General features: G+C 44.6%; 3 protein-coding genes across 3 annotated transcripts; 1 reads left to right on the top strand and 2 right to left on the bottom strand.

The window, feature by feature from the left end:
- Nucleotides 1–11,126: 11,126 nt before the first annotated feature.
- LOC125583090 (uncharacterized abhydrolase domain-containing protein DDB_G0269086-like) lies at nt 11,127–13,224 on the top strand. The gene is made up of 2 exons (XM_048749645.1): nt 11,127–11,960; nt 12,049–13,224. The coding sequence occupies exons 1-2, from the start codon at nt 11,127–11,129 to the stop codon at nt 13,222–13,224; spliced, it is 2,010 nt and encodes a 669-aa protein (XP_048605602.1).
- A 1,078-nt stretch (nt 13,225–14,302) lies between these two features.
- Nucleotides 14,303–18,262, bottom strand: LOC111206118. Its single transcript, XM_048749644.1, has 2 exons — nt 15,933–18,262; nt 14,303–15,863 (listed from the first exon to the last, which is right to left on the bottom strand). The coding sequence occupies exons 1-2, from the start codon at nt 18,260–18,262 to the stop codon at nt 14,303–14,305; spliced, it is 3,891 nt and encodes a 1,296-aa protein (XP_048605601.1).
- Nucleotides 18,263–18,490: 228 nt separating this feature from the next.
- LOC106435058 lies at nt 18,491–19,981 on the bottom strand. The gene has a single exon (XM_013875908.2). It carries the CDS (start codon nt 19,979–19,981, stop codon nt 18,491–18,493), a length of 1,491 nt encoding a protein of 496 aa, XP_013731362.2.
- Between the last annotated feature and the right edge of the window lie 2,742 nt (nt 19,982–22,723).

The following is a 22,723-nucleotide window of genomic DNA, read 5'->3' as shown; positions in this document are numbered from 1 at the left end:
TAGGATGCCGTTTAGAAGTAAGTCTATAAGAAAGTAAAATAGCAGGGAATATTCCAAGTTAATACATTAGCTCAGATAACGACCGTCTATATATAGGTACCATAATAAATGCAATCTTTGAGGTCGTATTCAGCAATCAGCACTAGGTCAGGTGCAGTTTATAGACTTTCTAGCATTTAAAACACACATAATTATCTCCATGCTCCAAAGCGGTATATTGTGCTGAATCTAGGGATTTAGTTGTAGCTTGCGTTGAATACCTTTCTTTTCTTCTTCTCAATTGTTGTGTCTAGATACTAGATGTTTGTATCTCCCAGCAAGGCCCAAAAGATAAACTCTTTTCTAAAAAGTAAAACGGTATAGTATTAATTGATAGGGATGAGTTCTTCAAGAACAGCCTTCTTTTCTAGAATTAGACTACACTATTCCAAAATATCTCTTCACAAAATCAGAAGCTTAACCTAAAGTACAACAACCACAGCACAATGGAGAAGTTAACATTGATGAACCTATTAATGAGATTCATATACCAAAGATAGCTCTAGTCTTTAACGCTCAAGTCTGTACAAAAAGACAAAATTTAGAAACGGCTAGCTATCTAAAGACCTCATGCCTTCCAAGGATACCCATGCTTTCATCAACCTCACTGCTAAAAACACCTGTTATTCGCAAAGTTGAGAGATGTGTTAGAGACCATGCCTTCCAGGTTTTGGCTCTGGTCTAACACTTCAGTGCCTCTGAATCTGTTGGAGGTGCTTGGCGTTTCCATTACGGGCCCATAATATGTTCTGTTTCTTCCCATGTTGACGTTGTTGGAACAATAAAGCCAATGGACCTTATTAAAATGTGAATAACAAATGATATGGGTCTGAGCCCATCAAAAATGTTAAATAAATGAAATGGTGAAGTGGGGAAAGTCCCACATCGGCCAGGAGAACAAAGTTTGAGCTGTTTATATATGATCTCATGATATCATGGATTAAACAGCTTGAGAGAGGAGAAGGTTCCCTGTGCGCACCGCCGCCGGCTCGGCTCGGGCTTGGGTGGAGGGTCTTTGGCCCAAAAAGAATTATTTTTTTTGGACCAAATTAAGCTCAACATTTTACCATTTATTTCGGGAAAAAACAGCATGCAATTTTATTTAAAACGACAAGTAGTTTGTCTAGAAAATAAAAACGCCATGCCATGTTATCCTCTCGAAAGTTTTAAAACGAGATAAGAGAGAGTCTTGAGGAAGAAGTTTCGGAACTCAACTTCCCTCGATCTCCGCGAGATTCTCGTCCACGTGCAGCAGCTGTTGCGGGAAGTGGATCGTCTCCATCTCTTTAAATATCGCCTCCCATCTCCATTCATTTCTGAACTTTTTCACTGCAAAATACCAGCAAAAACTCCCACGCGTAAGTCTAGAGAGTGTTTCGTAGATTATTAGTTTGTAGAGGTTCTTCACGAGTGCCGCGTGATAACCTTACATGGTTTTATCGTGGGACTCATATTCGTACAGATCTGTCGCACTAACGGAGCGAATATTAAGAGTTAAGGAAAGAGATTCGTCTCGACTCCATGGTTTCGTTTCCATTTCGGTTTGAATCGTCTATTTTTTCCTTAACATCGTATTTATATTATCGTTTCTGTCAAACCGGTTTTACGGCTTTTACAATCTTAACTCTTAATCCGCTTTCTATCTAAAGCGTTTTATCGGTTTGAAGAACGATCTATAAAAACAGGTCTTCGAAACGTGTTTGCGATTTGCTTTCTAGCACTTCCGCAAAACGTTTGTAATTTTCTGATAAACGGTTTGCGTTTTGCTTTGTAGCACTACCGCAAAATGTTTATTCATATACGATTCATTCAAACCAGTTATGGTTTCATTCAAACGATGTTTGCGATTTGCGATGTGCTTATCCGCGAAACGTTTATATGTTCTTTTGAAAACGAGATTGCGATTTGCTTTATAGCTCTTCCGCGAAATGTTTCCTATTTATCTCATAACGCTTTGCGCATTGCTTTCTAGCATTATCGCGAACGTTTTTGATACACTATCAAAGCGAATCGTTTCCATAACCGCTTCCTTAAGCGAGTTTATGAAACATTCTAAGTCTATAAAAATGGTTTCTGCGAACGCTTTAAGCGAGTTTGCAAAACGTTTTCTCAAAACTTATATCGATATGATTTGGTTCAAACACCAAAAATGAACATCGATTTTAGACTATTATTTTCTTTAAAATAATATGTTATTTGTTGAATGAAGTACTAATCCATTTTTCATGTTTTCTCTACAGAAAAATGACAAACGATAACAACACCCCCATTGACACCACGGATGTCATTCAGACTCCACTCAACGCTTCAGTAACTGATGCAACTAGCGTGACAACCGCTGCGACAAACATCACAGCATCAACCGCTGCAGCAACAACGAGCACTATCCTCCCTGCGGGAAATGCTGCTGATGAAACCACTCGCCGTACCCTATTCGGTGCTGGTCTTTATCAGACGGGTTCAATATCAGCATCTGCAAGTGCTCCGGTGGCAGTTCAAACTCCTCCGGCTGTACCTAGCTTGTTCACTCAAGGACTGATGCCAGACAAGTTTGATGGCAAAGGCTTCAAAACGTGGCAGAAGAAGATGATGTTCTTTCTGACAACGATGAAACTAGACAAGTTCATCCAGGTGGACAAGCCCCTGATTCCGTACGGGATTGATGATGTTCACAGTCTTGCAACTGTTGACATATGGGTGCATTCCGACTTCATCTGCAAAGGTTACATTTTGGGTCGTCTCATTGACCCATTGTACCGTGTCTACTGTGAGATCCCCACGGCGAAATAGCTATGGAGATCACTGGACAAGAAGTACAGAGGTGAGGACGCTAGCTGCCAGAAGTATGTGGTCTCAAAGTTCCACAACTTCAAAATGGTGGATTCAAAACCCATCATGGATCAGGTGGAAGCGCTTCAGCTCATTTGCCATGAAATCGCTGCTGAAGGAATGTCCATCTGTGAGACATTCACAACTCTCAGCTTCATTGAAAAGCTTCCTCCAAGCTATGCGGATTTCAAGAACTACTTGAAGCACAAGAAGAAGAAGATGGGGCTCGAGGAGCTCATCATGAGGCTTCAGATGGAATCCAGAAACCGAATTGCTGACAAGGTCACTGCTAAGGAGCACAGTGTCAACATGGCTGAGCACAAAGGCAAAGGAAAGGCACACGCCCATTCTCCTGTCAAGCCTTCCAAAACTGCTGCAGCCCTGAAGGCTTCTGGAACAAATTTCAAGAGCAAATGCATTGAAATCAATCCGAATGCGAATGTGGAAAAGTTTAAGGGGAAATGTCACTACTGCCACAAAGTGGGGCACAAGACTGTTGAGTGTCGCAAAAAGATCAAGGATGAGAAGGCTCAGGCAAATCTCACTGAGGAGGATCTCGTTGCTGTGGTGACTGAAGCCAACATGGTTGAAAGCAACAATCCCAAGGAATGGTGGTATGACTCTGGTGCAACCACCCACATTTGCACCGATAGGGCGATGTTCAGCACCTATGAGAAAAGCAAGACTCAGGAGAAGCTCAAGATGGGAAACACTGCAGTCTCCAAGATTGAAGGACGCGGCAATGTGATTTTGAAGATGACATCTGGACGTGAGGTCACTCTGACATATGTGAAGCATGTGTCTGACATGAGGAAGAACCTGGTCTCGGGAACCTTGCTCAGCAAGAATGGATTCGCCACAAGTTTTGAGGCAGACAAACTCGTGATTAAGAAGAATGGGATGTATTTGGGAAGAGGGTATGTTAAGGGTGGACTTGTCAAGTTGAATGTAATGACAGTCCTTCCGAAAGTTGTAGCTCCAAAAGTTTCAATGAATAAGAAAGAGCCTGTTGCTTATTTGGTTGAGTCTTTTAATATATGGCATGAAAGATTAGGCCATGTAAACTACAAATCTATACAAAGATTAATGAATTTAAATCTAATTCCTAAATGCAAAACAAGTAAACAAAAATGTGAAGTATGCGTACAGGCTAAGCTAACAAAAATGCCATCACCTCATGTTGAAAGAACTAATAAACCTCTAGATTTTATTCACATCGATTTATGAGATTTAAAATACATACAAACTAGAGGTGGAAAAAAGTACTTTGTGACCTTCATAGATGACTGCACAAAATATTGTTATGTATATTTATTACATAGCAAAGACGAAACCTTAGAAAAATTTAAAGAATTTAAACTCGAGGTCGAAAATCAGCTTAAAACAACTATTAAAGTAGTTAGAAGTGACAGAGGAGGCGAGTATGATGGTCCATTCAATGCATTCTGTAAAGAACATAGAATAATCCATCAAACTACATCTCCTTACTCACCAGAATCTAATGGGGTTGCTGAATGCAAAAATCAAACTCTAAAAGAGATGATGAATGCAATGTTGCAGGAATCTGGTTACCCCAGAACATGTGGGGGGAAGCGTTGCTTATCACTAATTATATCCTCAACAAAATTCCACACAAAGTAACTGGCAAAACACCATATGAATTATGGAAAGGTAATTTACCTTCGTATAAATACCTCAAAGTATGGGGGTGCTTGGCAAAAGTTGCGGTACCGTCACCAAAAAAGGTCACTATTGGACCTAAAACAGTGGATTGCATCTTCATCGGATATGCACATAATAGTAATGCTTATCGATTTCTGGTACATAAATCCGAAATATCAGACATTTATGAAAAACAGTCATGGAATCAAGAAATGCATCTTTTTCGAAAATATTTTTCCATATAAGGAAAAACAAGGTTCAAAACAAACTCGAGAAGAAAAAGACAATGACAAGAACTCAGAAACTGAGACAAACGTCGAGATTTCTATAAATGATATTTCAGAAAATGGAGAAAAAGATGAACCTCGAAGGAGCAAAAGAGCTCGAAAAGAAAAATCTTTTGGAAAAGATTTCCTAATGGCATTTTTAGTAGAAAATGCTCCAAAAACTTTGGCAGAAGCCATGGCTTCACCAGAAGCTCCATTTTGGAATGAAGCTGTCTGGAGTGAATTTGATTCGATTATGCAAAATTATACTTATTACATAACAGATTTACCACCTGGCTGCAAAGCATTAGGGAATAAATGGATAATGACACGAAAACCTGGTGGAAAATACAAGTCTAGGCTTGTTATTCAAGGATTCCGACAAAAGGAAGGCCTTGACTATTTTGATACATATTCTCCAGTGACGAGAATAGCATCAATAAGACTGATGATTGCTATCGCAGCCTTAAGAGACTTAGAAATCCATCAAATAGATGTAAAAACTGCTTTTCTAAATGGTGATTTAGAAGATGAAATTTACATGAAACAACCTGAAGGTTTTGTCATTCCCAGACAGGAAGACAAAGTATGTCGACTTGTAAAGTCACTTTATGGGCTGAAACAAGCTCCTAAACATTGGCACGAAAAATTTGACAATACAATGATGTCAAATGGTTTCAAAATAAATGAATGTGACAAATGCATATACTACAAAACAAACAAAAATGCGTATGTTTTGCTATGTCTATATGTAGATGATATGCTCATTATTGGAAGCAATAAAGACATTATCAATCAAACAAAGAACATGCTCAAAGGGACATTTGAGATGAAAGACTTGGGATTAGTAGATGTAATTCTCGGGGTTAAAGTCATAAGAAATTCAAACGGAATTATCTTAACTCAATCTCATTATGCTCAAACAATATTAGAGAGATTTAAAAATTACTCTAATAGTACGACAAAAACTCAATTAGATCCCCAAATGCACTTGACAAAGAATTCAGGTGAAGCGGTTTCACAAAACGAGTATGCACGTGTGATCGGAAGTCTCATGTACTTGACAAATTGTACTAGACCAGATCTGGCGCATGAAGTAAACGTACTTAGTCGATATACAAGTAATCCATGTCATACACACTGGAAAGCTATAACGAGGGTACTCAATTACTTGCGCTACACCAAAGATTTTGGGCTTCACTATGGTAAAGAACCAACAGTTTTAGAGGGATACAGTGATGCTAACTGGATATCAGATTCGAAAAACTCAAAATCCACAAGTGGATATGTCTTTACACTAGGAGGAGCAGCAATATCATGGAAATCTACCAAACAGACAGTGTTAGCCAGATCAACCATGGAGTCTGAGTTCATAGCCTTAGACAAAGCAGCAGAGAAGCTGAATGGCTTAGAAATTTTTTGGAAGATATTCCTATGTGGGAGAAACCCGTGCCAGCTATACGCATACATTGTGATAATCAATCAGCTATAGCTCGGGCTGAGAATAATCTCTACAATGGTAAATCTCGTCACATCAGAAGACGACATAAAACCATTAGACAACTTATCTCAACTGGTGTAATTACAATAGATTACATCAAATCGGCTGACAACCTAGCGGATCCATTTACTAAAGGTTTGTCACGAGATGTTGTTGCTAAATCATCAAAAGGAATGGGTTTAAAGCCTATAACGAATGAGGATGCTGGATTGCAACCCTACCTATCATGACTGGAGATCCCAAGAAGTAGGTTCAAAAGGAAAACAAAATCAAGCAGAATCTAACCAAAGTACTTGAGACAAAGTAGTCTCTTCCCAGCTCCTAAGATGACAAAAGTGCTAACAAATGTGTGAAGGATAAGCATAAGCTTTTAATGATTCCATAGCTTCTAAGCGGAGTATTACTCAATACTTTTCATGGTCAATCACCTAATGAGTGTGAAATGGGGTCGTTTCTAGGAGAATGAATGCAAGGCTATATTCTCTAAGTTCACTCATGAAAACCAGGAATAGTTCAGGGCCACAATGAACACAATAGAGAACTAAGTTCTACGAGAAAATGAAGCTGCGTTATGCCTGTTGTCTCGGTTTACATAAAACATTGGTTGGTTCAAGACATCATGTTCACCTTCTGGTAAAGTAAACCCGACAGATATTAACTATGAGTGGTTCAAGGCTTAAAAATGCCACCAACTCAAACACAGTGATTTTTCGCAAACACTCTCGATAAGTCTGTCTAGTCTAGTCAGGATTAGAATAAGTATAGTTTTTTTTCTTTAGAGTCTATCGAGTCTGCATTTAGTCTGCATATGTTTAGAAGAGTCATTTCTATTCATGTGGGGGATTGTTGGAACAATAAAGCCAATGGGCCTTATTAAAATGTGAATAACAAATGATATGGGTCTGAGCCCATCAGAAATGTTAAATAAATGAAATGGTGAAGTGGGAAAAGTCCCACAACGGCCAGGAGAACAAAGTTTGAGCTGTTTATATATGATCTCATGATATCATGGGTTAAACAGCTTGAGAGAGGAGAAGGCTCCCCATGCGCGCGCGCGCCGCCGCCGTCCGGCCGGCCGGCTCGGCGTGGGCTTGGGCTTGGGCTTGGGTGGAGGTCCTCTGGCCCGATAAGAATTATTCTTTTTGGACCAAATTAAGCTCAACGTTTTGCCATTTATTTCGGAAAAAAAACAGCATACAATTTTATTTAAAACGACAAGTAGTTTGTCTAGAAAATAAAAACGCCATGCATGTTATCCTCCGCGAGATTCTCGCCCACGTTCAGCAGCTGTTACGGGAAGTGGATCGTCTCCGTCTCTTTAAATATCGCCTCTCATCTCCATTCATTTCTGAACTTTTTCACTGCAAAATACCAGCAAAAACTCCTATGCGTAAGTCTAGAGAGTGTTTCGTAGATTATTAGTTCGTAGAGGTTCTTCACGAGTGTCGCGTGATAACCTTACATGGTTTTATCCTGGGACTCATATTCGTACAGATCCGTCGCACTAACGGAGCGAATATTAAGAGTTAAGGAAAGAGATTCGTCTCGACTCCATGGTTTCGTTTCCATTTCGGTTTGAATCGTCTATTTTTTCCTTAACATCGTATTTATATTATCGTTTCTGTCGAACCGGTTTTAAGGCTTTTACAGACGTTGGAATTCATGTTCTGACCAGAAAATGACTGTTGTTGACCGGAGCCTCCATTGGTGTTTGCCATCTGTTGCCATAGTTGGTGAATCATCTATTCTTCCAATGTAGGGATACTGCTACTACAAGAAGGTTATTGGTGGTATTGCTGCGGTAAGTTAAAATAACTGGAGCTTGGCATTTGACGCTGAGGAGACAGACGGGAAGAAACACCGCTGAGTGATGAGCTTTGAACAAAACCAGGCAACAAAAGACTAGCTCCTTGATAGCTTGGGTTTCTTGATGGATTGTGGCGTTGGTTGGTTGCTCTGCTTTCGGATGGTTTTGTTTCATTAGCATGGTCTGGTAGTTGGTTAGCCCAAAGGCAGCGGCTTGAGGAGAGCCGGGAAAAGATCCCTGACCGCTCTCACTGTTCATGGGTATGTTTATCCCCGCATTGCGTAAAGCCATTAGCTTGTTAAGACTGTTCCTATCTGGTGGATGTCCTCCAGCAGCATTTGCTAGTTGTTCAATTTCCTGCATCTGTGCTTTCCCTGTCCTCACTTGATATGGATAACTCTTCAATGCCTCTGCAGATGTGAAAAAAGGCAGCAAGCTTTTTATAAATAAGCACAAATACATTTGATGAAGAGAAGGGAAACTCCGGTATATGAAATTAGTGTCTTGCTGTATGAAGAGCCCTTGAGTGCATATGCAAACTTGTTTTTGGATCTTTTTTGGCTTTCCATTAACTGATTAGTGTTGTATGCGAAATTGATTGATCTACACTTCTTATTCAGAGCTTTATCAGTTATTGTTTTTACAAGATTCGGTTGATTAGAATAATGAACTTAGGAATGGGGCGACTAAAGACGCTTTTATTAGATTCAAACAAGAGGTTACAAAATCGACCGAAGACAAGGAGACAAGATCAAAGGTTTAAGCAACAGGATCAAAGAGATGATTGGGAAACCTTAGATCTAGCCGCTTCTGTATGTGTTGTCCAAAAAGTCCTCTTTTCGTTGTCTCCTCATCCTCTTTTATAGTGTAACCGTCCGTGATGCCCTAATCGCGTCGTCCTTTGGGCCCTGTCATTAAAGGCCGAGTATGCGGGCCTTGGTACTGTTCTCTATAAGCCGAGCGTATTTAGTCGGCTTAGCTGATTGGCTAAAAGTACTCTGGGATCGAGCCGACGCCTTTAGCCGCTCAAGCCGACTAAACTAGTCAAGTTTGCCGGGCTAGGGCCTGTTATTCGATGGGCCTTGTGGAGGGATATAATCCATCTCCTACAATAAGTCCCCCCCCAGTTCACTTGTGATCGGCGTAGCGGTCTCAGTGAATTTGTGGGTTAGGTTCGTTCGTATGTCGGGTCCTAGCGTGTTTAGTCGCATGTAGGCATGCTTGACGTTTCTAGTCGCTTAAAGTAGTACTTCTTCACAATCTGCTTTGCTCGCCGAGGTTTTCGTCACGAAGGCAAGTTTTACTCGGTAGGCGAATTACTCCGATATAAGAGCTCAAGCTTATCCCGTCGGTTTACGTTAGAGGACCGGTTTAGACCGAAATCGGGGATTAATTTCGGTTCGGCATCTCGATTAGAGATCGGTTTGGACGGGAAAACGAACCATCGCAAGTAAGCCTTTGGGTATCTAGGCGGCCTTTGAGGCCCATTTAGGTTTCTGTAGACCTAATGATTGCGCTTCGGAGGATGTGCCCTCGTTTTTGCTATAAATAGGTTCCTCCCTTTCGCTTTCGTCATTCTTCTCTGCAAACTCAGGTATTCCGCTTTCTCTCCCTTCTCTCTACTTTTACTTTCTCTCTCTAGGTACGTTTCTCCTCACACGGGCTCGTCGGTATCGTCTGGCGGTTGTAGTCGTCCCCTAAATCCGGGATCATGCCCCTGAGAGGTCGTTTGTCGCGAGAAGAAAAAGGGAAGGGGGTCGCAGATTCTCCGAGTCCGACCAGAGATGAGCGGGTGGCTGATAGCCCGCTGGATGATTTCGACTTGATTCATCGCGACGCTCTTCGGGATACAGACAATATGACCCTATCTCAACGCCTTTTGGTCGCTGATGCTCATAAGATGATCCGTGACGAACGCGCTAATCGCGTTGAAGTCGAAAGCAGTGACGTGGGTGGTAGCGGTTCTGAAGCGTCTAGCCAGGCCTCAAGGTCGTTGAGACGGGCTAGTCGGGAGATTCCTTTCGACCAGATAGACTGCCGACCCACGATCTATCATCCTGGTGGGATCTTCGAAAAACTCGGGCCTCTCCCGTCCGAATTGCTTCGTGACCCGCGGGCTCAGTCGTGGGGGGAATGTCTTCGATTCTTGCTCCTCCCACAAGACGGTGAAGGACTTATTGAGGCGAAGTGGAGGTGCCGGCGTTACATACATCATTCCTTCCAGGGGACAGCGTCCTTGGTCGCCTCCGATTGGCTATCAGTGCGTCTACGAGTCTTATTTTGGAGACCATACGAAACTCTGGTTTCCAATTCCCCGACTGATCACATCGTACGCATTTCGTCGGGACATCGCCATTTGTCAGTTGCTTAACGGGTCGTTGCGCATCGCGGTTATGCTAATGGTGATGGCAGCGGAGATAGACGTTTCGATGAGTGTGAGAGTATTCGAAGAGTTGACTTTTACGAAGGCGGAGCCACATGGGATATTCTCAGTGAAGATGCGCTCAAGCTACAACGTCTTGTCAGGGCACCCGAACAAGACGAAGGACTGGCAGCGCTCATATTTTTACGTCAAATCTGACGAGCATGCCTTCGCAGAGCCTCCTGGGGACGACTACCGCGTTCTGTGGAACAAAGCGCTTGGTAGATAGTGTTTGTTGTCGCCATGCTTTATTCGAGTATCCTAACGGCGTGTTTTTCGTTGTTGCAGTTCGTCACCCGAATACGATCGCATATCCAGAGAAGTTCTTCGAGAGTGCCCAGGCGATCGCGGCTCACAGTCATCTTCGTTGGCCTGACCTTAGTCGAGAGTGGATAAGACGTCAAGAAGCTCGAATTGCTAGAGGTGAGTTCATCGGTCTTTCTTCGAGAAGTTCTATCAACACTTAGTCTCTCTTCTCCTTTTCCCTTTTTTTTTACAGCTGATTGGGAATCAAGGCTTCCTGTCGTACTCGGACCCCGCAAGTCGCGTCTGTCTCTTTTTACTCAGAAACAGCAGAAAATTTAAGACGAAGCTAGGAAGATGGACGGAGTACCGGATTTGAGTGCTTTGTTGAAGGGGAAGCTGCAATTGCTTTCGAAGAAGTCAACTACTGCCGATGTGCAAGGGGCGACTAGTTCTGACGCAGGTCGAGCTTCCGAGGAAGGGGCTCCTGGTTTAGTCGACAAAGACGTTGTGGCGGAGCCTCCTGCCTCAAGTCCTAAAAAGAAGAAGAAGAGCAAGAAAGCCAGGAGGAAAGCAACCGAAGAGCTTCCTCTTGAAGAGATCGCTTCTCTCGACGAAACCTCCGAGGGTTTGGAAGCAAGGAAGGGAGAGAGAGGGAGGAAGAGACCTTACGAAGGGGGTACTTCCTCCATTGATCGCGGCGAGGTGCCGGCTGTAGGACGAGAAGGCACTGCTAGGGGTTCTGTCGAGTCTGACCGTTCCGAGGTTGCGCCTGAAGATCGTCCCAGAAAGAAGAAGAAGAAGAAGTCCGTTGAGGCTGAGCCGCGTCCTTCTGATGCGGAGATGGGCCTTGTCGAAGTTGTCGCGGGAGGGGACGTTTCTCTTGAAACCCCTCCCGAGGAGAGACAGGTCTCAGCGCGGGGCAGTGATCCTGTCACGGGAGAGAGATCCATTCCCGATCCGTCTGCGAGGAAAGGGTCTCGTTCAGAGGGTTCTTCTGCGAGGAGGAAGAAGATCGAGTTCCCCGATCGGGTCGAGTTTTCCTACGACGAGACGACCCCCCTAATCCTTAATCCTCTTAGGTGCGCGGAGCTGACGCGCCAAATTCGTGGTGGGACGAAGGAGATGCCACAGCTGGACGACCTTTACTTCAGGAATGAATACATAGACGCTGCTTCTTCGAGAGCTCGGGTAACTGCGCTATCCTTCAGATTTTACCTCATTATTCAATTCGTCGGGTTTACTCGTCTTATGTGGTCTGTGTTTGTCGTTTTTGTAGAGTGACGGGAGTATGAACTTTCTCGTTGAGAAATACGACAGTGCTCTGAAACAGACGATGATCCAGTTGGGATCTTCAGAGAAGCTTGCCCAGACGCGGTTGAAGGTCATCGAGAGAGTAAGGGGGGAGCATAAGAAGGCCAACGAGAAGGCCGCAGAGGAGAAAGAGATTCTTCGAGTAAAGTTCGAAGAACTGGAGGGCAAGCTTAAGTCTTCCAGCGCGGCGAGAAAAGAGCTCGTTCGAGAGAAAAGTCACCTGGAGCAAATGGCTGTGAGTCTGGAGAAGGAGAAGGCCGAGCTAGTCGGAGAGAGAGATGCCGCGGTGGACAAACTAATCAAAGAGAGGCAGCGCTTGAGGGACTCCCGGGGTTTGGAGGTTACTCGTGAGAGGGAGAGAGTCGAGGCTGCCATGGCTGAGAAGGCAAGTCGCCGTTTTGATCGCGTGCGCAACCAATTTACTCGTCTGGAGGCTTATGAGAAGGCGAAGAACCTGTATGGTCAAGCTTCGGGAACGAAGAAGTGCCTCGAGGTTATAAAGGCGAGTGGAACGGAGATTCCCCAAGAAATGATCGATGTCTTCGCTGAGCAGGAGAAACTTTACGAGGCGGAGGTTATGAAACTCCGAGTAGAGCCGCTGTCCGATAGCGACCTTACTCTTTCTCCGTTGGTCCTTCCTTCTCGTTTTGCCGAGGACAGGTTCAGAACATCATTCGATCCCTATGGATCGAACGTAAATTTGATCGGGCCAGAGACGGCTTCTCAGCTGGTGACCTCGCTTGAAGTTGTTGAGGAGCCGTCAGAGGAGCCACTCGTTGATGTCATGTCTGTCCCCACCAAGCCTGTCAAGTCCCCGGTGGGAAGCGGTTTTGATGAGCGCCCAGAGGATGGGAATTTGAAGGGGGTTCGAGAGGGGGAGACCGAGAACGTGGGTGTCGAGGATCCTGTGCTCGTCTCGGATTCTTCCTCCGAAGGACGAGAGGATGGGGAGGAGGATAACGATGGGATCGAGGAGGCGTCGCTGCCACGTCCTGCTGAGGAGGAGACGATCTACGAAGCTGGGGATACAGACGTTTCTCCACGTCCCGTTGTAGACTCTCTCACTTCCATTCCTACTCGGGCGGAGGACCAAACTGCTGCCGCTACCAAGGGTCATGACGATCAAGATTCTGCTCTTTGATGTGACACTTATGTCTTTGTCTGTTGTGGTCTTGATAGACCCTGTTGTTGTATGATTAGACATATTTATATTTTCTTTAAATTTGCGGGTTGTGTTTCTCATCTGTACTTGCAACTTTGGCCTTTGCAAATAGATAAGGAAATGAACCGCTAGGAGATTTATTCAGCTCTTGTCGCGTTTCGATCGAGACGACGTTTAGGCGCATCGTTCTGTATCGAGGACAAGGGACTGGTTCTAAGAGTGGAAGGTTCTTTTGTCCATTTCCTCAATGACAGTCGAGTAATTGGGTAGCTAGTCCATTACGCGTTTAGTCGAGGAAAGGTTAAAGATTCACTCCGTTTAGTCGGTCAATGCTCCTTAGGCATAGGTGACCAGCGACTGTTGGGTTCTCAGGCTAAGTGTCTGATCAGGACATAGCTGGGAAATGGAACGATAGTGTCCACGTGTCTCCTGCTGGAGACACGGGAGCCGTTGGGTTTGATAACATGCATCCACTCAGTGGAAGTTGAGACAAAGAACAAGATTTTGACTTTGATTTTGTTACAGCTGGGCCTGTTTAAGGCTGCCTACGTACCTCGGTTGAGGATCAAGCCATTCGTAGTTCGTTTTTCCCGAGTAAAAGTGGCCGTGAGTGGCGCATTTACTCGGTCGAGTAGAAGTGACCATGGAGTGCATCTACTTTGATTTTGTTACAGCTGGACCTGTTTAAGGCTGCCTACGTACCTCGGTTGAGGATCAAGCCATTCGTAGTTCGTTTTTCCCGAGTAAAAGTGGCCGTTAGTGGCGCATTTACTCGATCGAGTAGAAGTGACCATAGGGTGCATCTACTCGGTTTTTTTTTTTTTTTTTTTTTTTTTTTGGTGCCGGAAAGAGGGGATACACCTAGGACTAGAAACGTCTTAGGTGCATCGAGTTCCATGATCGGGGGACTTCTTCGCCACGTGATGTTTGGAGTCGGTATACTCCGGGTTTGACGACTTTGATGATTTTATAGGGTCCCTCCCACCTGGCGCCGAGTTTACCGGCGTTTAGCTCCTTAGTGTTTTCAAACACCTTGCGCATGACGAGGTCACCGAGTTCAAGAGGTCGGGCGCGGACCTTTTTGTTGTAGTAACTCTCGATCTGGTGTTGGTAGTTCTGGATGCGCAGCAGAGCTTGATCTCGTCGTTCTTCTCTCATCAAGGGCGTCGAGTAGCATTTCCTTGTTGAGTTCGACGTATTGAGGCATCTTTGAGCGTCGGAGGCTTGAAACATTGACTTCAGCGGGGGACATAGCTTCGACACCGTAGGCGAGGGAAAAAGGTGTCGATTTAGTCGATCCTCGCGGCGTTGTGCGATGGCTCCATAGGACCCCATCGAGCTCGTCGGCCCAGTGACCCTTTTTCAGATCCAGACGTTTTTTAATGCCGTCGATGATGGGTTTATTGGAGGATTCTGCCTGGCCATTACCTTGCGGGTAACGAGGAGTGGAGGGGCTTAGTCGAATGTTCCATTTGCTGCAGAACTCCCTGAAGTTGCCTGACATGAACTGCGATCCGTTATCGGTAACGATCTCATAAGGTAAACCGTGGCGGGAAATAATATTTTTCCAGACGAAACCGCAGACTTCTTTGTCCGTGACTTGAGCATAAGCTTTAGCTTCGATCCATTTGGTAAAGTAGTCGGTAAGGACGAGGATGAAGCATCTTTGGCGGGAGTAGGGATGTGGTCCAATGATGTCCATTGCCCATCGCATGAACGGATACGGAGCGGTGGTTGTTCGCAACATTTCGGTTGGACAATGGATACTAGGTGCGTGCCGTTGGCATTTGTCGCAGGTTCTCGCGTAAGACTCGCAATCTGCGTTCATTGTTGGCCAGAAAAAGCCCAAGCTTCTTACTTTGATTGCTAATGCACGTCCGCCCGAATGATTTCCGCCAGCGCCTTCGTGCGTCTCTGCCATAACCCTTGCTGTCTCGTCGCCGTGAATGCATTTTAGGAGTACTTTACTCGCGGTCCAGCGGTGTAGTTCATCGTCAAGAACGACGTAATGGGCGCTGCGTGTTTTTAGTCGGCGAGCTTCCCATTTGTCGTTTGGGAGTTCTCCCTTCGAAAGGTAATCGATAAACTCAGTCCTCCAATCAGGACCAAATCCGTCGTCATCTGGAGTAGCAGGTTCGATGACCGGGGCTACGAGGGTTTGGTCGATAGGAATATCGATGCTTGGTTTCTCAATGCGATGTATCGGGATGGTTCGTTTAACTTGGTCGCGAAGCTTGCTGCCAATGGCCGCGAGGGCGTCGGCGCAGACGTTTTCGCCTCTGGGAACTTTGATGAGTTCGAAGAACTCAAACTCTGCTGTCAGGCTTTGCACTATTTTGAGATAGGCATCCATTCGGTCGTTGCGGGCATCGTAGTCGCCGCTGAACTGACTGGCGACTAATTGAGAGTCGCAATAGGCGCTTAGTCGTTTAGCTTTTACGGCTTTTGCTAAGCGGAGTCCGGCGATCAGAGATTCGTATTCTGCTTCGTTGTTTGACGCGGGAAAGCCAAAGCTAAAAGACTGCCTGATTAGTTCTCCGGTCGGGGACTGCAGTTGGACTCCGGCTCCTGCTCCCTTGTTGGTCGATGATCCATCGACGTGCAGCGTCCAGTTTGAGCTTGGGAGTATAAGATCTTGTTCCAATTATGGGGCCAACTCGACCAGAAAGTCCGCGAGGACTTGGGACTTCGCCGATGTGCGGTTCTTGTAGGTAATATCGAGCTCGCCGAGTTCGATGGCCCACTTCGTGAGTCTGCCAGATCTGTTGGTATTTTGGAGTATCGTTCGAAGAGGTTGATCGGTCAGTACTTCCACTGAATGTGACTGGAAATAGGGTCGAAGCTTTCTTGCTGCCTCGACAACTGCTAAAGCCATGTTTTCTAGAGTCGGATATCGCGTTTCTGGCGCGGTCATGCGTCTGCTTGTGTAAAAAATGGGCTTTTGTTCGCCGCGGTCTTCCTTTATCAGAACGCTGCTGACAGCAGCTTGTGACACCGCGACATAGAGAGATAGAACATCGCCTACGTCCGGCTTAGCGAGTACTGGAGGTGTTGTTAGGTATTGCTTGAGTTGAGTAAATGCATTCTCACACTTCTCATCCCAAATAAACTTCTTATTTCCTCGCAAGAGATCGTAGAAGGGGAGGCACTTATCGGTGGATCTGGAGATGAAACGATTTAGAGCAGCTATCCGGCCTGTGAGCCTTTGTACTTCTCTGCTGTTCCTCGGACTTGGGAGGTTCAGGACCGCGGATATTTGCTTCGGGTTTGCCTCGATTCCTCGCTGTGTGACTATGTAGCCGAGGAATTCGCCTGAGGAGACTCCGAATGTGCATTTTGCTGGGTTCAACTTCATGCCGTATTTGTTGAGAGTTTCAAAGCATTCTTGAAGATGACGAAGGTGATCAGTGGAATGGAGTGACTTAACCAACATGTCGTCGATGTACACTTCCATAGTGATGCCCAGCTTGTCTGCGAACATCTTGTTTACAAGTCGTTGGTAGGTTGCTCCGGCGTTCTTCAAACCGAACGGCATGACCTTATAGCAGTAGGTTCCCTTATATGTGATGAAGGCCGTCTTCTCGCGATCATCTGGGTGCATCATTATTTGATTGTATCCAGAGAAGGCGTCCATGAAGGTCAGCATCTCGTTTCCAGCGGTAGACTCGACTAAACGGTCAATGTTGGGAAGAGGGTACCTGTCCTTTGGGCATGCCTTATTCAGATCGGTGAAGTCGACGCAGACGCGCCATTTGCCATTTTTCTTTTTGACGACTACCGGATTGGCCAACCATTCAGGATAGCGGACCTCAGCGATCGAACCTGCGCTGAGTAGCTTGTCAACTTCTTCGTTTACGGCCTTCGACCTGTCAGGGCCGAGTTTACGTCGCTTCTGGTGGATAGGTTTGAATGTCGGGTCAACGTTTAGCTCGTGGGTCGTTATAGTCGGATCGATGCCTTTCATGTCTGCCATAGACCAAGCGAATGTAGACACGTTCTTCCTGAGAAAGTTCAGAATTGACTGCTGCATTTCCTCAGAAAGGTATGCACCAACTCTTACGGTTCGACTCTGATCGGCGTCGTCAATAGGGAACTCGAGAATCTCGCTTTCCTGGGAACGGACTTTTGAGGTTGGGGGAGACACAGAATTAACGGGCAGAGATGATCGTTGGAGTTTGACTGTGGCGACTAGGAGATCCCTAGCGGCCTTTTGTTCCCCTCGCAGCGTTTTTATCCTTCCGTCCGTACGAGGAAACTTGACGCACTGGTGGTAGGTGGAATGAACGGCTTGCATCGAGTGTAGCCAAGGGGTGCCAAGTATAGCGTGGTAAGGAGCTTTTGTGCTTACAACGGCAAACTTAACCGTTCGAGTAACGCCACACGCGCGTACCGGGAGGCGGATCGTTCCCATCATGATTTCGGAGGATCCATTGAATCCGGTTAATGTCCTGGAAGACGCTTTTATGTCGTCAAGATCAACTCCCATCTTCTGTAGAGTTCCTCGGAAGATGAGGTCGACAGAACTTCCAGTGTCAATGAGGACCTTGGTGACATCATACTCTCCAATTCCAAGGATGACGAGAAGAGGATCGTTATGGGGAGCGTGAACTCCTTCAGCGTCGTCCGGTGAGAAGGTTATCGGAAGATGATTTGTCGGTTTAGTCGGCCACTTCTGGGAAGTCGCGACCTGTCGACGATAGTCTTTTACCGAACGAACGGTATCTCCGCTTGGAGGGGAGCCTCCCATGATGACGTTCAGCGGTTGTCCCGTTTGTACTCGCTTAGAGTCTAGCAAGATGCGGAGGTCCGTGGATATGTTAGTGTCATGCGCCGGGGGTTGAAAATGACCTTTAGCTCGCTCCAACTGTCGTCGTAAGTCAGTTGGTTTTGAACGGTTGAGCTGTATGCGGAGGTCGCGGGCGCCAGCATTGAGTTTATCTCGGAGGTCTGTAATTTGTCCTTTGTTGTTGTTAGCGTCGCTTGTCGAAATACGACGAGACTTACGTGTGTCCAGCATTGTCCGTAGATCTGTGTGCTTGGGGCTGCTATCATTCTCGGACTTGAACTTCCGCTTCAGGATGTCTCTCAGATCTCCGAGTTCAGGCGTATCGTCGATATCATCGTCAGACGACAAAGATTGTTGAGAGAGTATAACCTCGATGCGTCTGCGATTAGCAGGATGCTCTTCGTCGGCGGAGGAGTCTCCCCCACCATTATCCTTCGGGGTTTCCTCCTCGTCGTGCTGTCATTGAGCGTCGTTTTGCCGACCTTTGCCGGTGGCTTTGCGCTGGGTTCTTCTTTCCTTGTTCTTGCTCCAGCTCTTGCCATTCTTTGGTTTAGCTTTCAAGGGTTCGAACTTAAATTCACCGCTCGCAAGTGACGAGAGATAATAAGCGTAGAGTGATTTGCATTCTGTGGTATCATGACCCTTGACGTCGTGATATTTGCAATGCTTGGTGAGATCGACGGTCCTAGAAGACCCTGCTGCTGACCCGGATCCGGCTGCAGGTTGGGTGGTGCAAACAGTATCCACTGGTTTGTCGGGCGAATCGAGTTCCCTTACCCACTTGTTCCATACCTCGCCTCGGACAACGAGAGTTGAAACCGGCACGTTGTTCTCGTTGACGACATACATGTATCCGTCTTTGCGGCCGTTTTTGTCGGTTGGAGCATGCTGGCGCGGTTCTTGTCGCGTGTTGGCGTTTTTAGCCGCTGGCGCTTTGGGTGCGTTCATCTTGCTGAGAATGGCGTTAGTATCTTCTTCCATTTTGATGAAGTTGTCGGATCGCGCGATAGCGTCCTGGAGCGACGTAGTTGGGTTTTGGTATAAATCCTCCCGGAATTTAGAACGAACCCACAACGTGTTCCGCAAGGCGTCAATGGCAATACCGTCTGGAATGTCAATCCTTGAGACTACGGTTTTGAACTTCTCCATGTAGTCGCGAAGACTCTGGTCTTTGGCTTGGTTGAGGTTCCACAAGCTAGAGGCAGTAGCGCTGCGCTTGGTGAACATAATGTAAGTCTTGAGAAAAGCTGCTGACAAGTCGCGGAAACTTCCGATGGAGTTTTCTTCTAACTGGGAAAACCAGGTTAGGGCTTGCTCATGGAGAGTTTCGACGAACAGTTGGCAGTAACCTGCGTCCCTTTCTTCTTCTGGGAGTCGGGCCCGTGCCATCGCAATGTTGAAAGCTGTCATGTGTTCCACCGGGTCTCCTCCGGGTTTGTACTCGGGTAGGCGCAGTTTTTCTATTTTTCGGAGCTGGACGCTGGTTAGAGCACTAGTAAACGGGGTACGTGAGGTTGCGGCGAGGACGCTCTCGATTTGCGGTGCTGCGCTGGTTACTTGATGGATCTTCTCGCTCATTTGTTGGAAACTGAGTTTGAGCTCAGCGAGCTCACGTATAGTTGCCAGGTCAGAACCTACCGGGGGGTGGTCGGCGAGAAGGGTTTCGTTAGGCTCGGAGTCGTCTGAGAGATGTTCGCCTCCGGTCACCGTCGGGTTTGTGTTAAAGAGGCGACGGCGTATCTGCTGAGGGCGGCTCGTTTGGCCGTCGGGAGCTGTGAGGGCCGCGACCAGAGCAGCTAACTGGTCGTTGGTCGTCTTTTGGACTTCGTCTTGATGAGCAAGTCGAGCCATGATAGAGCTCATGAAATCTCTGGTGATGGGCGGTGCGGCTTCGGGCGTTGGGGTTGGTTCGCCGCCCGGAGCGCCGAGGGTGGCGTCGTTTTGAACCATGGAGATCTAGAACGTTGCTCTAGTCGGCCCCACGGTGGGCGCCAATTGTTTGTACATGATTCGGTTGATTAGAATAATGAACTTAGGAATGGGGCGACTAAAGACGCTTTTATTAGATTCAAACAAGAGGTTACAAAATCGACCGAAGACAAGGAGACAAGATCAAAGGTTTAAGCAACAGGATCAAAGAGATGATTGGGAAACCCTAGATCTAGCCACTTCTGTATGTGTTGTCCAAAAAGTCCTCTTTTCGTTGTCTTCTCATCCTCTTTTTTAGTGTAACCGTCCGTGATGCCCTAATCGCGTCGTCCTTTGGGTCCTGTCATTAAAGGCCGAGTATGCGGGCCTTGGTACTGTTCTCTATAAGCCGAGCGTATTTAGTCGGCTTAGCTGATTGGCTAAAAGTACTCTGGGATCGAGCCGACGCCTTTAGCCGCTCAAGCCGACTAAACTAGTCAAGTTTGCCGAGCTAGGGCCTGTTATTCGATGGACCTTGTGGAGGGATATAATCCATCTCCTACAGTTATGTGACCAGATGCAGATTTTCTTATAGGAACATAAGTACAACACTTCTTGTTGTTCTGTTTCACATAGTTTGAACACAACATTGTTGGAATATATGGAAAAAGTCAACGAGGGTAAATTATAGTGACGGAAGAATCATCAACAGACTTGCTTGTCAAAGAACTGATCAGATGGAGAAGCTCCTGATTGTTGAACTCTAGAGTCTCTCATGGTTCGGAGAAGAAGTCCAGACCGTTTTGGAATCGGTAGAGTAACAGTGAAAGCTGTTCATCATTACAAGAATGTTATCCATTGAAGGTCTCTCAGAAGAATCATCTAAAACACATAACAGAGCAATCTGATCACTTCATTTGTCTGAAATCTCCCTCTCATTGCTTCATCTACTATCTCCAATGGTGAATTCTCTACCCATAGCTTTCATTGTTCTTGAAAACAGTTTTAAGACACATTTTTTATTGGTATACATATCAACTCACATAAGTGACTAAATCTCCAAAACCATCCTCGTCATAGAAGCTACTGTTTTTCTTGCCTGTTATGAGTTCAAGAACCAAGACTCCGAAGCTATAAATATCTGACTTCATAGAGTACTACTGCCCGTGGATTGCATACTCTGTTGACAATATATCCACTAGAGAAAGAGAGAGCACTTGTCGCTAGGCCTGGGACGGATCGGATATTCGGGCAATTTTAAGGTATCCGAACCAGATCTTTATCCGGCGGATCCATAATTTTACTATCCTTATCCGGATCCGAGGTTTTCGGATATCCGGATGTCGGATATCCTTCTAAAAATTGTAATATCCGGCGGATATCCGGATCCGGATTTGGATCCTTAAAATAAATAAAATAATAATATTAATATATATAAAAATATTAAAAATAATATATATATATATATAATGTTTTTAATTATTTCTATGTATAATATTACAAAATTTACATATACTATTATAAAAATAAAAATATATTAAATAAAATTAGTTTTTATATATAGATATTACTATTTCTAAAATAGTTATTAATAAAATTTACGGATCCGTATATCCAGATTAAATAGTCAAGATATCCGGATCCGGATCCGGCTTTGACGGATCCAACATTTTACTATCCGGATCCGGTCCTTCCGGATATCCGGATTTTAGATCGAATCTCGGATCGAATCTGGATCAGGCCTACTTGTCAGATATAAAGAAAAAGATACATAAGCCAATAGATACATGGATTTCATCGGGCCCGACTTAGAGTATATTTGGGCCTAGTGCTGAATTAACTTTTGTCTTTTAAAATTTTAGTTCTACTATTATAAATTTTTTAAAAAAGACCCTAAACTATGTACTTTTTATAAATATGACCATAATTTCTTATGCAAAAATAAAAAACAAAAAATGGACCCATTGCAAATGCACCTTGAACAAATGCTCAGAGCTGCACTAAGTACGGATTTATAACTCTAATTGATAAAAATGATTATTAAAAAAATATAATTAAACTAAGTGCGGGTTTATAACTCTAATTTAAATTTGATTTCTAAATTATCAATATGTAATGATTTTACAGAATTTTTGTGTTTGTGATATATAATTTTAACCTATTATTTAAAATCACATTTGAAAAGTGTTACTATAACTATTATAATTACCAGTCTAAGAATGAAATGTTAACTCAACGGAACATCAATTCATTAGAACTTAATGGAGCAAATAACATTATATTCATGTTTTACTTATAAATTTTATTGGATAAATTTCTAAATGTGATAAATTTCTTCAATTGACTACTTGTTTTTATGAGAAAAAAAAACAAAATTCTACTTTGTTAATAGAAATTTATTTATTAGATTTTATTAATCTTTTTTTTTGCTTAGAAAGAACACCAGCATTCCTTTCTTGATTAACAGATTCTAGCGAACAATTCGGTAGAAGAGACATACAATGCCGTATGTCATAAGAATATTTCCTAATTGTAATACCACCGTATTAATTAACTTTTCCAACTGGACATTATCTCCCTCAAACCATACATACAGATCTCCAGCCTTTAATCCAAACCTAATGCAGAGCATAAAGAAAATCGAGGGCTTCACCTTGAAGAGGAGAGAATACGTTTTTAATTTTACCATTCCCGAACCTAGAAATTGTCCCTTATCGTCATTAACCATCCAACCTATACCCGCAGCTCCATTATCCTTTCTACAAATATCACTAGCAATGTTTT

This window comes from Brassica napus, chromosome C3, assembly GCF_020379485.1.
Source record: "Brassica napus cultivar Da-Ae chromosome C3, Da-Ae, whole genome shotgun sequence".
NCBI classification, from domain to species: domain Eukaryota; kingdom Viridiplantae; phylum Streptophyta; class Magnoliopsida; order Brassicales; family Brassicaceae; genus Brassica; species Brassica napus.
The sequence above is the reverse complement of the archived record's forward strand: the minus strand, read 5'-3'. Positions and strand labels throughout refer to the sequence as shown.